General features: G+C 38.9%; 1 protein-coding gene across 2 annotated transcripts in view; it reads left to right on the top strand.

Annotated features, from left to right (window-relative positions):
* CCDC169 (coiled-coil domain containing 169) overlaps positions 1-16,096 on the top strand; it is a 51,319-nt gene that overhangs the window by 27,758 nt on the left and 7,465 nt on the right. For both annotated transcript variants that reach the window (XM_055703124.1, XM_055703123.1), the window contains 2 exons: positions 13,863-13,961; positions 14,112-14,165. In XM_055703124.1, coding sequence (XP_055559099.1) covers positions 13,863-13,961; positions 14,112-14,165 — 153 coding nt within the window. The remainder of the gene's footprint in view (positions 1-13,862; positions 13,962-14,111; positions 14,166-16,096) is intronic.

Below are 16,096 nucleotides of genomic sequence, written 5' to 3'. Positions count from 1 at the left end.
CACGGAAATACTTTAGATTATCTTTATCCATTTTCCTTGAAGAACATATTACAAGGCAAGTAACGCATTTTTGAAGGCCTCTCCAACCATGACAGCATGCATTCATCATTCCCAAACATTAGCCACCCCACCAGCTGTTTCCTCGAGGTTTCCAGCTGAAGGAATAGAAAGCTAACCTGCCTGCTTCATTTTCAATGTTAGGATGGCAGTGACCTTCATTCCTTATCCCCACATACAGGTATTGGATTTTTGATGGTGGCTGCTTCTATCCTCTCATTTTAGGGCAGCATTTGAATACCAGGAGGGGGTGCCATCCAACCAGAAACAGATGCATTGGCAATACAGCACTAAGCATACCTACCTAAATTAACCCCCAAAACAAAGCCATGTTTAGCAGCACAACACTGTAGCATCCAGAATTACTTGGTAGTGTCTGAAAGCACTGCAACTGCTTCAGCATTATGCCCAAAGTTTATATGCAGAGCCACATAAATTCAGGGGGTTTTACTTGCAAATGTTTCATGGGCACCAGGATGCTGCGGTACTATTTGTTTGAGACATGCTGTAACTTGTTATACTTTATTTATTGAGAATTAACCTTAGAAAGACATGGAAAACCCACAGCTTAATAATATCTACTAACTGTGGAGACAAAGTGTATCTTTTAAGAAGGCTGGAAAACATGGCCATTCAAACCATGCTGATATAGCTGATACAGAACCGGACTGTATGAATACATCAACAACAACCATGAACCTGTAGTCAGAATTGCATTTGAATATCTAACTTTATCAATATACCTGATTCTCCATCCTCCATAAATCTTAGGAATACAGAAATAAAATCTGGAGCACAGATACCAGCTTAGGGTAAAAGCAGACTTAGAAAGATAACTAGTAACATTTGGGAATGTGCTAAACTGCTTACTGAGTTTCAAGTTGGAAAGGATTAACTATTCCTTCATCATACTTGCAGAAAAAAAGCAATATGCTTTAGGATGTTATTCTTTTTCTCTTGCCTGACATGGACATTGTCTTTAGGAGACTAATAGGAATCACTTAAGAATGAAACTTCTTGTTTGTCTGGTTCGCCAGCTGGGAAGTCTTGTTCTTTCCTCCAGAGCTAGTGTGCAAAACCCCCCAGATTTGGGATGTAAGAATATCCCTGCCCCCCTCCCCCAAAGGGAAAAAAACAGTCAAACGCTGACAGTCAGACTGCTGGGTGATGGGAACAAATTATAAGTTTACACTACAATGCATATCTGTCTTTACTATAATGGCAAACGCATACCATAAGGAATCTCTCCATGTAGAGGAAGCAGGATCTACAACTTGACTTTCAGAAAAATCAGCCCCAAGAGCAAACCCAACTTAATCATCTGAACAGTTACCACTCTTGGAGTTTGAATCCCATGTCCCAGCAGGCCAAAAAGTCTGTCTGCTTTGGGACAGGTACAGTAAAATCTACCCTGTGGCAACAAAACTTAACAGCAAATTTAACAAGAAAGATACAATCTGAATGAACCAATATCCACAAAAAAAAGTGAATATGCTGAAACCCTAACACAGACTACAGTGCTTTATGGCTACGTACGTAACATCTGATTTGTGGTTACTTTAACTCCTCCAACAGGGCTCTCCTAACAGTTACTGATGAGTTCCTAGGAATCAGGGCATTATCATCTCTGTATTCTGAAAACAATATAAATACAGAAAAAGCATTAGTCAGTTCTTAAGAACGGCCTTTAATATGTAATTACATATCACTGCAGAGAATCCCATTACAGATATAAAAGCAAAATTTTACATGCAGTGTTGTGCTTTTATCGCCTCAACACACTAACAGTACATTTCAAGAAATCTTCAGGTTTGATAGTCAACTGCAAGTAGCAAAATCTTTTCAATATTTTTTTTTTCTTTAGAATAGAATGAATGCCAACAGCAAAATGGTCCTTAAGGTTGCTAAAGGAGAGTCTGCTAATGCATGAGATTCCTTCCTGATCTAGCTTAAGTTTTTTTCCTTCTGTTGGGTTACAAAACCATAGAACACGTCCCTATAGTGAGCATGGATGAGGACACCCCCACACACAGTCCCTCTCTGGCCTTTTAAAATAAGTCCCAACCATCCATTTTGCCTTCCCAGCATCTTACAAAGAGTCCACCATATCACCCCCGCCCCCCTCCCCATATTTCAAATCCTGTTTACTTTTAGCTTCTATTAGCCTTGCTTCTGTTACTAGATTTCCGTTATGAAATGTCTTGGAAAAATCTGAACAAGTAGGCTATCTTCACTCAAGGTCCACTCAAGGGTCTTTCTAAGATCATTTCAGCATTTAGTCGGGACTCCTGCACAGTTATAAAAATCCAGTACTTTCTGTCCACGCGTAAGAATTCCAAACACCCTATTTAGGGATTCTTAGGCATTAGGATGTTCTTATCCTGGTCTAGTTTTTTCCTTCATCCTGTGAAGGTGAGTTTAAGCATCTACATCTGTTCAATAAAAACTGAAATTCATGGTTATGCATATAAACCAAAAATCTGGCGTACACATATATTACACTGAAATTTATTCTCTAGCTTCCCTCTGACAACCACTGGGGGATTTTTGCATTTTCACTGAAAAACACGCTTACGAAAGCTTCAATAAGCATCTGTGTCACAACCTGTGTTTCTGCTTCTACCTGCATGTGTATCTCTAACCATCTGTCATGAAGTCCAGTGGCATCCCTGAGACACTTAACGTTGCGCTGTTAAGTCTCCTCACAGACATTCTCCTGAAAATAGTTTAAATATGTGTAGGTAAACAGCCAGCTTTAGGTCTGACCACTTTAAAGTCTAGGGCTGAAGTTACAGTCACCACAGTGTACGCGTTATTCTAAGTTTTAATGCATCAAACATGAAGAGGTAAAAAAGCACAAGTACACATTTTAAAGAAAAGACTGTTGTAAGAATGTCACAGAACCACAGGAAAAAAGAAAACAAATAATACATTGAATGTTTAGGAAATGAAAACACTTTACAAGTCTTTATTTCTGAAAAGTCAGATGCTGAAGTCTTTAATCACATTCAAACTTAATTCCAGCGAGGTGATACAATTTCTATAATATGCCAACAGCATTTTTGTTTTGAGCAACATATGTAGAAAATTAAGTAGTATTGGCAAGTCTTTTTAACCTATTAGCAACCTTTCTAATTTTTCAAGGAAGTCAGAATCACGCAGTTAGAATTATTAGAAGGACCTCTAATAATCTGTAACTTCCTAAGCAATTTCAGCTCTATTTAACACAGGAAATACCTCAAAGATACTAGATTTATCTCACTCAGCTAGTCATTTAAGGTCCTGCCAGTCAACAGAAAGAGAGAAGAACATTTCTGTAGAGTAATTCATCCCATCATCATTCATACCTAGAGCTAGGTAGCATGAAATATTTTCTTGATATCAAGCACTAAAGGAAAAATAAAAAAAGGTTCGTCATTAGGGACCCTGGCAGTCAGCAAGCTATAAAAACCTGAATGAAAAAGAAGAATACAAATGTAAATTCTGGAGTGATGAGCAAGGAAGCACTGAGGATTTTCTGTGTTGGTAAATTGCAATGATTATTGCAGATGGCTTGTGCTATTTTTGCTTTAAAATCAGAATCGTACTAATGAATGGTTCCTTGCTATTAAAAACACCCCTAAACCATTTAAATATACAACTATCTTTCTGAAGTCCTTATATTGACTTGAGATAATATTTTTCTTTTTGTCTCAAAAAAAATGTAGATGTCACATGACAGTAAATGCAGAACCAATACCTTGAACACAAATTTTACAGGCAAGGTTTAGAAAATAATTTTTGTGTACTGAGGGCAGAATAAAAATAACCTAAATAGTAAAGAGCACAGGGAGCACAGGGGAGTTTCAGCAATGAAAACTGTTTAGTCAGTAATTTCCTTTATGTCCCAATGAGTAATACAAATGTCATACAGTACTTCAGAAATAATTACAGAAGGAATGCCTTCTCTTTAAAGTATAACATGATGTGAATTTTCCTTGCTTCTCTTAAACATGCTGCATTCATTTGTTTGCATCTTTTCATTACATGAGTTTTGGTGAAATACATGCTCTCTGTTAAACATAATTTCCCATAAAAGCAGAAAGAAAATTATTCCTTTCTCTCTCACCATTTATGCAAGAAAGAATCCCTGGATAGTGGCTTTATTATGCAAAGACTGGAAAGCACGCTGCAAAATCAGTTCAGAAGAGTGCACTCCTGATGTCATGGCCTTAGCAACACTCTAGTTAAGATTAGCCAAGGAACCAAGGTTTGTGTGATAAATCACCATTTTCAGGAGTCTCCAGCACCATAGCTGAGAAAATTCTGACATTGAGGGCCAGATACTTACTGCGCAAAGCTGCCTTTCTGAGAGCGCAGTGACCGCAGAACTGAGACCCTCACACAACCACCTCAGGGTTGTTCAGGCTGTCAGTTTTATACTGTAAGTAGAATGTGTGGCGGTGTCACACTGGAGAAGGTGTTGGTAACATGGCAGGAGGGGAATGTTGGGTTTATGAAAACGCGTAACAAAGACTCTACTTCAGTAGGTGTTGATAACTGCCTATAGGGAATGTCAGCACTTTATAATGTCATAGGAAATGTTGACAATTCTACTAGAAAGTGACTGTTAAATGAACTTTATTGCTCTTGCTGGATTAAGTCACCAGTAGCTCTGTGGGAATAAGAAATCTGGTATCCTGTCTTTTGTGAAACTTGGGAGTATTTTGGAGAAGATTCTGCAGCCTGGTCTGACTGCCCTAAGCTGTATCCTGCCTCCTTGCAGACCTCCCCTTCCTACTCCTTTCATCTGACCTCAGACAAGTATTTTGGATGCCTTGAAGAGACCTTTTCGTTTTGCCGTTTTTATTTTCCTTGTCATAGTGGTGGTGGTTGGTCCTCCTGGTGGCCTTGCACAAACCAGCAGGCAATTTTATTTACATCACTTTGTGGTATTCCCAGAGGCAGAATATGTTTTATATTTCAAAGAAAACAATCAGGGAAAAATCTTGCAGGCAAGGGACATTTATTACTGGCTGTTCTTAAAAAGTCCATCGACATCGGTTGACTTGGGACCCTGGGATATCTTCCAGAGAATATGCATAAGGAAGCAATCAGGCCGACCAGAAAAGATACTAAGTGAAGCATTTCAGAGCCAGCAACAACTTGTTCTGGCAATCTGAACCATGGCAACGGAGGGCTGCATTCTGCCGCCTTCCTCCTGGAGTCAGCAGCTAACCTCTAGGAGTGATGCTGTGGAGACCATTGACACCAGGATTTAGGGTAGCGGTGCCCCACACCCATTACACTGAAGGAGCCTGAGATTTCCAAGTCTTCAGGCTGGTTTCTTTACCCTGGCTGTTGCACATGTCTGGTGCACATAAGACGCGCTGCGTGCGTGGAGTTCAGCTCTGGGTCTGGTTTTGACTATGAAGATGGTGCTAACCGCGAGGGGGCACTTGGCATTTAGACAAGTGCCGGGAGCCTGTCTGCGCCTCTCCTGAAGCCCTTAGAGGATCCGTGCGTATATACCGAGTGCATGTCAGTGCATATTTTCTGTAGAAATATGCTAAATAATTTTTGTGTATCATTTTCTCGGTAGCATATGACTAGTGAGTTTATTGTTATCAACTTAATATAATTTTCTGTTACAACAAAACTAAAGATGTATTGCTTTTTGCTCTTGATGGGTTTAAAACATGTTAAAAGATTCAGCTAAATCAGCTGATGAACATCAGCTCCTAGTGTTGGAGGGAAGAGTGTTTATTTTCTAAACAAAACTTCATTTGATTTAAAATGTCAAGCAGGATGGATTGCAAAGGCTTCTTGTGTTCCTTTTTTTTTTCTACACGACTGACAGATATATTGCTTCTGTTTTAACTCATGGAGAAAAGTTAAAGAGCATTAGAGCTGAAGCAAATTGCCATAAAGATCAATAGTTTGCAGGAGCTAGACTCTGGTGAAAGCAAGTTTGAGCCTCTTGATGGTGTCATGGATTTGTCACCTTGTCTGTTGTGAAATGATTTATGGAAATTACCATCTCTGTTGCCACTGGTAGCAGGGCAAGGAAAAATCCAGAATGAGTACAACATATGTGGGTGGCCTTAAAAATTCAGCTGCAGTGTCATTCTGTATAATTTCATTTTCTGGCAAGTGTTAAGTGAAATTTGTAATTTTAGTCGAATGAAAAGGAAATTGTGTGAAAAAAAGATGAACTGGAGAATTGGTGTTCCCTTTGTGGAACTCCGGGCTTTGGTCACTGCTGGACAGAAGACTTAATGTATCATTGCTCTGAGAGTGAATCTTGCTAAGCCCTGCAAAATTCCATTACATAAAGAAAGTATTCATTTAAAATCTCAGTGTGTCTTTTAGCTTAGCAGCTTGCTCAGAGTGGTTTCACATGGATGACTTACTGAAAACTAAAGGATCTTAAATTCAGGTTAAATGCCTTAGCTTATGTCTCCTTTTCAGGAACACATTGTCCAGCTATTCAAAACTTAGTAGAAGAACCTGTAATAAACCTATCTTTGAAAACCCATTTCAATATTCAGTTACACCACTTCTAAAAGCTTTTTCAGAATTTATCTTACTGGTTCATCCTGGAGTTTTGTTGGCAATTTCCCCCTCTGGGGGAGTGCTGCATACTGGGAGGCTCCTTCTGGTTCTCTTGAGCTCTCACTGGTCCTTGCTTTGTATTGACACTTTTCTGTGCTCCAAGAACTCTGCTATAAGTCTGTGTTACTGTATGCTTTAAACTCTGTTTTCTGTGAGCTTTTGCTTTTGTGTGCTTTTGTTGTATTAAGCACTAAGCTGATCATACAACCATGAGCACTGAGAATTGAATCTGTTTTGGTGAGGTTTCTTTCTGCTTCCTTCCTACAGAATTTAGGAAAGACAAATCCAGCCCTTAATGATCTGGCTGAGTTCATGTGCTGGAGTTTCTCACTTCTTGATTTGTAATGTTGTGCAGCAGCTAAAAATTCCAGATGCCTAAGGTCTCAGCTAGCACTTCAATTAGTGCCTTGAAAGTAGGGGTGGGAGGTAATTTACAATAGTCCTAGCTAAAGTGGGTCTCTAGAAGCTCTCTGAAGTTTTACTATTTTAAATTTTCTTGTGACTGCTTTTGAAATTGCATTTTATAGTGTTTGTGGACTTGGGGAGGTCTTTTAGTTGAGTAGGAACACCTGTATCACTAGATTCCTATAAGAACTTCAGTATTGCTACGCTGAGCTCTGCATCATCAGTTAGGTGCGTGGACCCAGGAATAGAAGTCAGAACACTGAGTTAGCTGCCTAAGTTTCCTAGGTATTAACTGGGAGAAAGGCAGCTAGATTGGGATTCAAAACAGTGTGTAATTGCAAGTTGGTAAGAAACATCCAAGAATTGTGTCTGAAATTTCAGAAGTAAGCATGACCTTGCAGCCTTTCTCACTTGTTCCTCTTCCATTCATGTAAATTTTGCATTTCTGACTGATTGATGGCCTGGCTTAAAAAAAATATCTCAGTAGCAGTTAAGTATGATGGCAAGGGCACTCTCAGGATATGAGATATGAGAACTGAAGCTCTGAGGGTGGCAGAGGACTAAAATGCAACCCATCTAAACTCTTTGTGAGTTATTTTTTAGGCTGTTAGACAGTATTCCTTCCTCATGTGATGTGGCTGAAGCGTGCTTCTCAGGTTGTGCCCCATCAGACAGATCACCAGAAAGCTTTGCTTTGAGACTCCATAAAGGCTTTCAGCAGCAAACTAAGGAGCTTGATTAAGCTTGTGCTTATGGGCAACCACAACAGCAACAGCTCATATGCCTACCTCAGTTACATGGCAAAATCAGATGTGAAGAATGTAAGAGATTGCATAGGTTGCTGCATTAGCATTCTGCTTGAAGTGCAATTTAGACCCTAGTCCCTTTTTGATTTGGGGCTTCACTTCCCAAGCTATACATTGGGAATAATTTTTAATTTATTTCACAGGAGAATTGTAAGCATAGGTACATTTCAAATTATGAGGCACCCAGATAATATAGGGATGGTAACCATATACTGTAGTATCAATCTATTTTCGTCTGCTTGCTCATGAGAAGCAGTGTAGTGCACCGTTTGTTTGCTTGTGGTTGGATATCATCCTTGCTCTAGAGCTGAATGAATGCCCAGGCATCTGCACTGCACCAGCTGCATTGGCAGCAAAAAATAGACAGTGCTTCTGAAAAGATTAAATGAAAAAAGATCTAAACCCCTACTTTGTAGGTGAAAGAACTCAAAGAAATTAGATGAGTACAATCACTGAGGAAATACCAAATTGCTCTGTTGTGAGTAACAGCTGCAACACCTAGTCTTACTGTTTGATATAACATTGATGGACAATCTAGTGAGGAAATAAACAGTGGGCTGTGGATTTGCACAGAACAAATCTGGAGAGCATCATGAACTTCTGTATTTACTGTGTTTAAGCTGACTGTAGTCATACAAAATATGTTGTAGGTGGTACAAAATATGTTGTACAAAACATGCTGTCACATGGTTGTGATCTTTAATATGCAGTCAGGTAAAGAAAGCAAAAAATAAAATTAGTTACCTCGCTTGACAGTGCTGAGGTTTTCTGTATCTGTCTTGTTTAATTCTGTACAGACACTGAAGTAATGAAATAGCATATGAACCTGGTGGAATTTGGCCAAATCTTTTCTTTAATCTGCAGCTTACTTTTTCTCCTTGAATGGGCCAGTGTTAACTATAGGAGCCTTCTGTGTTAGGAGAAAGATTTCATCTGCATCCAAGGTACTTCTGTTTTAATTAGAAAAAGACCAAAAAACCCCCAAATCTTTTAATGTCTCCAGTGTGTCTGTTGTAACAGATTAAAATTAATAACAGTTCAGTCATGTGTGAAACATTCTTGAAAGATGAGGCTCTTCTGTAGCTCCTTTTTAAAAAAAAAAAAAAAAGAAAGTGGGACTGGTTATTCTCTCTTGGCAACATGTTTTACAAGTACTGTGCCTTTTGCCATGCTCCTGCAAAATCTTGACTTCAATGGAAATCATTCCTAGGGAATTCACAGCAACAGCCAGAAATGTTACTGCAAATTTTATGAAAAATAAAATTTGAAGCTGAATAAGTAACGTGTTTTATAGATAATTATGAAAAGAATAAAAGACACAGTGAGTTGCAGATGATAGAAAGGAGAAGACTGGAGATTTCAAACAAGTAAATGTAAGAGATGTATATGCTTGGTGGCTCCCTGTTAGAAACCATTGGTAGGACTATCACTTTACACATCGAGAAAATAGAATGGCTTGATGATGTCCAAAATCAAGGATATAAGTTATGGACCTGAGATGAAAATGCTTTTATAAGAATGACATAATCTTTGGAGAAATGACAAATGGTATTTTCAAGTTCACTCTGGAACAGACTGAATAATACTGTGGGAGGCTGGATGGATGCCCAGAAAAGTGGAAACTGAACTGTTCAGCCAAGGTACTGACTGAGGGATGGAGGGCACAGTTGTAACAATAAAATGAAGGTCACAGAATCACAGAACTGTTGAGGTTGGGAGGGACCTCTGGAGGTTGTCTTGTACAGGCCACCTAGAGCCAGTGGCCCAGGATGATGTCTAGATGTTTTTCTAATACCTCTAAGGAGAGAGACTCAACAACCTTCCTGGGCAACTTATTGCACTGCTCAGTCACTCTCACAGTAAAAAAGTGTTTCCTGATGTTCACAGGAAACCTCCTGAGTTTCAGCTTGTGCCCAGTGCCTCATGTCCTGTCACTGGGCACCAGTGAAAACAGCCTGGCTCTGTCCTCTTTGCACCCACCCTCTGGTGATTATACACATCAATAAAATCCCCCCTCAGCCTTCTCTCCTCTAGACTGAACAATCCCAGATCTCTTAGCCTTTCCTTACAGGAGAGGTGATCCAGTCCCCTAATCATCCCCATGGCCCTTCACTGAACTCTCTGCAGTATGTCCATGTCTCCCTTGGGGAGCCCAGAACTGAACACATTACCCCGGGTATGGCCTCACCAGGGCTGGGTAGAGGGGAAGCATCGCCTCCTTTGACTTGCTGGGAATGCTTTGCCTAATGCAGCTCAGGATACAGCTGACCTTTGCAAAGAAGGGCACGTTGCTGGCCCATGTCTGCCAGGACACCCAGGTCCCTTTCTACCATGCTGCTTTCCAGCTGGGCAGCTTCCAGCATATATCAGTTCATGGGGTTGTTCCTCCCCAGGTGCAGGACTTCGGACTTCTTGTTCAACTTCATGAGGCTCCTGTCAGCCCATGTCTCCAGCCTGCTGAGGTCCCTCTGGATGGCAGCACCACCCTCTGGCCTATCAGCCATTCCTCCCAGTTTGGTGTCATCTGTAACCTTCCTGAGGGGACACTGTGCCCCATCATCCAGATCATTCATGACGATTTTAAACAGGACCAGACCCAGTATTGATCCCTTAAGGCTTATATTAGGTTTGGGATGTTTTTACCATTAGCATGCATTCATAACCTCTCTGAGAAATAGATGATATAAGGGCACTGGCCTTCTGGATCTGAGGTTTGCATGATAAATAGGGAAATTAAAAAAAATACATGAAAAAAAGAAAGGGAGAATATCTGGGGAGAGTCATATTATCTTCCTTTCCATGTGTACCAGGAAAATCTGGTAAATAAATGCATAGTGAAGCATTAAGGTCATGAGAAGAAATAACTGATCATTAAGGCAATGATAAGGTAATCAGTACAGAAAGTGAAAGGATTCAGCTATTCTGACTAGGGAGATGCTCGAGTTAGAAATAAAAATAAACAAAATTTTTGAAAAGGATACTTTGTTTATACAGGGGGCCTAAGCAGACAAATGGAAGAACCTGACTAGCCTGATATGTAGTAACACTGATAATGAAAACAAGAAGGGATAATTATTAAAGGTATGCATTTGGCAGGAAAGATCAAAACAGAGATAGATACGGTATGTTGCAGGTGTGAAAGACTTTTACATCAGTGTTGTTCATTCTTTCATCATCTGTTTGGGTTAATTCATCTTGAGATCGATAGGAAAACAAATTTTAGTCACAGTAATATTGGGAAATAATATTGAAATATGTATTGAAACAATATGGCTCTAATATTAGGACACCAATATTTTCTTTTCTATATATAGCTGTCTACCTCTTGGCTAGATCTTGAATTCTTACTACAGGTCTCATTAATACAGTTGAGTGAGTATAGAGTCTTTTATCTAGATATATCTAAGCAGGCATCTTCTGTGGAATAGTTGTGTAAACAAAGAGGTTTGCAGATGTTTCAGTGCAGAGTAGCCCACCGCTGCTCCAAAAGGACATGTGTCTCCCGTAACCCATGTGTCATACCTGCCACACATCAATGTCTTGGAACCTCTAGGGCATCTCAGATGGCCCCCGAACTGAGCTCTGAAGCTGTTCAGCTGAATGAATTGCTGTGCATCATTGGCTGTATTGACTGTGATGCTTAGCAGGAGCTTCACAAATGGACACTCAAATGTAGATATCTTCACCTTAGACTGAATCCCATACATACAGTCAAATATAGATATAAATATAAAACTTGGATGGATTAATTTGGATATAATATTATTAGATTACTTCCAGAAATTGTATTGTATGTGATACTTGTAAATAAAGACTAAAACCCAAGTGCCTAGTAATAATGATGAGGCACAGATCTCAGTGGATGTAATAGTTAACACTTTTTGTCAGAAAATACTGGATAATAAGGAGGGAATGCATTTTTAGAATTTGAAAATCTAGAAGAACATTGCAGAAAAGCCAGTCAAAAAAACTGTCAGATCAAGTTATCATGAATTAATTAATTTTAAATTAAATGTGTATATATTGCCTAAGTTTTCAGTAAAGGCAGACACAATAAAATGCAAGACAAAGGAAGAAATATCTAATGTCAGCCAGTGCCTAGAAGAGGAAATGACAGTAACTAAATCCTAAGGAAAACTCAAGGAGCTGGGCATGCTTAAATTGAGGGAAATGTGTAATCTGTACCTTAGGATTCTGAAAGAACAGGCTTGCTACATCACTGATCTGATAGCAAGTGGTTTTAATAAAGTTGTGGATGATGGCATTGTGTGCATTGGAGAAAAGAATTTTTTTCGTTTCAGTTTTAAGATAGAGAAAGAGAGGAATAATGCAGAACAAGACTGAAAAATGGATGGTAGGCAAACCTGTTGACATTCTGTGATGAGACAATAGATTTGTTGTCACAATAAATACAGTAATCATGTTCATTGTGACCTCTGATAAAGATACCATGTCACATGGAAAATAACTAATTTGGAGAAAAAGAAGATTAGTAGGTTTGTGAAGGACTAAAGAGCTGGAAAATGGAACGTAATAGCAGCGACTAGTGAAGGAGGCTGCTGGGGGAGTACAAGCAGAGTTCTTCCAGAACCAGTTTAGGAGTAATCTTAACACTTATTGCATGACCTTGATACACAAAGTAGAAATAGGTTGTGATATCTCTCCTGATACCAATTGTGTAATATAATGGGATCTGGATGTTGTTTAGAAAAAGAACAACACTGAAGACTAGATTATTAAAATGGGATTAAAATTTAATAGTGTAGACCAAGGGATTTAGGAAATAGTAAATAAATTCTGTTATGAATTGAGAGCTGATCACCTGGACATGCTGCAGAGGAGAATCTGGGTATTCCAGCTGATCCCTTGTTGACTGTGAGCCATCACCGTGCAGCTGTGAAAAAGGAAAATGCAATCCTAAAACTTCTGTACACAGTTTACAGGAGTATTACTGACATTGTTCAGGGCAGTGAGGTGGCTTCTGGAGTACTACATACTCAATACAGTTCTGTTCTCCAACCGTAAGAAGGTTGAGCTCCAGCCTGATGTACAAAGGGGTTACTTTGATGATTAGAGGAAAGGACAGCCAGCTGTGTGAAAAATGATTTTTAAAAGCTCATCTTATTTATACTAGTAAAATGAATGTTGAAAAAATGTGTTCCTGTCTTCTGTCTATTCATGCTGAGGGCAAACACCAGGGAGGAAGGAGAACAGTTATCTTAGAAATCATTTCAATAGAGAAACAAACAGTTATAAACTGAACTTGAATAATGTAAGACAAGGAAATAAAAAAGCCATCTACATTTAGAGTCGCCCAGTAAGAATGTCTCTAGTGGATGGAGTGGATCAATTTATGAAAGAGAAGCAGTTTCCCGTGTTAGAAATGGAGGAGCACCTGCTTGGGTGTGTGTTCTGCTTCCAGTGCCAGTAATCAAAAACAGTCTCTACCACTCTTGGTCTAGCTCATCCCAATTGTAGACAAGGTAGATGGCTACGCACCTAAGACAGATAGTTGCCCCACAAAATACTGCTTTCTAGCCAAGCTGTCATGAGTTACTTTGACATCCCATGTGCCTCTTCAGCCAGTCCAGCAGCTCTCTCAGCAAGTGGTTTGGAAATGGATGTACAGGTGAGATCTGAAATCTTCCTCCTACCGAAAAGGACCCATCAGAGTGAACTTTTGTTAGCAGTAAGGAGCAATTCTTGCTGGTCACCACAGGGTGACTTTACTAATCTATCAAGGAGCAGCAGTGTGGAAAACTGTATCTGTATCATTTTAACACAGTGGAAATGTGTAGCACATAACTTGATAATTGTAGCATATGGTTAATTGCCTTTGTCTCTGCAGTGTACCAGGCACAACCATGTAAACAAAAAGTGCACAAGAAGCAATTAGAATGACAAACATCATAATGCTTGAAGAATAAGGACTATGATGATGATATCTTTATACAGAACGGAAATATTTATAAAACATCATTTTATCTACTGTAACCACAGGGTTCCTTAAAGGAGGTTCTTAAACAACTAGAAGAAGAGAAGAAAAGGCTCCAGAATCAGCTAAAAGACTATGAACTTAGCCTGGAACAAGAAGCAAAGGTTTGTAATCACTGTATGCCTCTAATCTATGAAAGCCATTATGTTGTCTGACAAACAGACAATAGAATAGTTTCACAAAATATGTCACTGGAAAAAAGCTTTTAAAATATTTTGCTTAATTCTAGCCTATATCCCTTATTTCAACTGTAGGCTTACCACAAAGCTAACAATGAGCGGCGCATATACCTCTCAGAGATTTTACAGGTAAGAAAAATGTGTGACTCAATAACTTTTAAAAATCAGTATGCTTTCTTAGTATAGCAACAGCATCTGTTAACACCTTAGGTCAAAGCCTTTTGTCACTTAATTCATCTACCAAATCCATTACAAAAGCTGCCTTTTAAACATTTTGAGAGCTAGAAATTGAGATATTGCTACAGTTTATTTATTTTTAAATACTATTTTTGCTTTTGTGTCAGTTGGTGTTTCATTGTTCCCAAGCACAGTCAGTGCCCTTAAATGAGAAAGCTGAAGCAATTTTCTGATACTTGCCCATCCATTAGTCGCAGGAGTGCTATGCCAGTTTAATGTTTCAGTTGAAAAGAACAGAACCAAATTTTTAGCAGTAGTGACACCGACCTTAAGTAGCAACTCCTCTTTTTTGTATTTCTCCTTTTATTCTTTTAAAGACAAACTAGCCATCCAGCTCAGAATGATGATACAGCATGTATTTCAATTAAATTTATAAGCTAAAGGATAAGATACCTTGTTTTGGTGAAATCAGAGGTTAAATTTTATTGCTGCACATTATGTAATACATAAAAATTGATACTGCAAACTGAAGGAACCTGTAAAGATTTCTAGTACTTCTTAGTCTGAAAGAGCTCTTAATTTCTGAATTATGTAAAAGTAATAGTTTAGTGTGATACTCAAGAATGACTCACTGAATCCCTGTCATAGCTAACTGGGGTGAAAGGCTGTAATTAGCAGTGTTTCCATGTGTCTGCACAGCGGGCAACTGATTCTCTTGCACGGTTCATTGCTGCTCTGGGAAATCTGAAAGAATTGCTTAAACTAACTTTCCAGCATGAAACCAAGAAAAAAAACCCCAGTAAATGCCCACGATAACTGTTAATATCTTTGCATTAACAATGAAACTGGGAACTGCTGGAGGAAGAATATAGGAAAGAAAAGATGATTTTATTGCTGAACATGCTAGTAAGAGGAGTGCCTCTGTTCAGCTGCCTAGAAAAGCACTTAAATGTGCATAAAGCATTATTTGAAGTGAGGTATATGCACTGGCATGTTGCTTAAATGGAGCATTAGGGACTAGGATTTTGCCACTGACACTCAAGGTAGGTAGCACATTTTATTCTCAGTAGTCAGTTATTTGCCCCCATGATTTCAGAATCATATGAGAGCAAAATAATACTCTTCACTTTAATCTCCCTATCATCTCTCAGTGTTAAAACACCCAATCTAAAGTAGTTGTAGAGGGTTCCTCTGTAGCCTATGGAGAGAGGAGCATGTTTAAGGTGCAAGCCATCACACCTGTTCTAGATCAAGATGAAATGAATTTCCCAGGGACTTATCAGTCCCTCCTCCTGAGCTGTGAGCAGAGCCTATGTGAGTTGTTTGTGTGATCAGACACTGATGTTTTACATTGCTAATCTGAACATGGCAGTCAACCTAATCATGGTTGGTTGTTGGTTACAAAAGGACCAGTGGCTCCTCTGGTCTTTTCAGGTCTTGTTCAGGTATGGATTTGATTTGATTGTTTCCTTTATATTATTTTAAAGTCTGTGTATATACGCTCTCCCTTTTAACAGTTCATTTTAACAATAGAGGCAGAAGTAAACTCACATTCAGTCCAGACTTTTTCAGCTGTAATTCTCTGTTCTAAAGTCTGCACAGTAATGTTGGTAGTAGTCAAGTTAGAAGGATTTACTCATAGGCTAACATTTTCCCTACATTCCAAAGTAAATATACTACAGGATATTGTTATTATATATTACAGTGACACTCTTTGTTACAGAGAATGTATATAATGTCTTTTTAGGCTTTTTTTCCTCGTTATGTTTGTGCTTTTCTATAGCCCACAGTAAAAAAAAAACATATTAAAAAAATTGTAGAATGGAAGTTTCCACTACTAGGTGTTAAAAAAATCCCAGGTATTTGGATTTTTTTTCCTAGCT

This window comes from Falco cherrug, chromosome 2 (genome assembly GCF_023634085.1).
Source record: "Falco cherrug isolate bFalChe1 chromosome 2, bFalChe1.pri, whole genome shotgun sequence".
Lineage (NCBI taxonomy): Eukaryota > Metazoa > Chordata > Aves > Falconiformes > Falconidae > Falco > Falco cherrug.
This window is presented reverse-complemented; position numbering and strand designations above follow the sequence as displayed.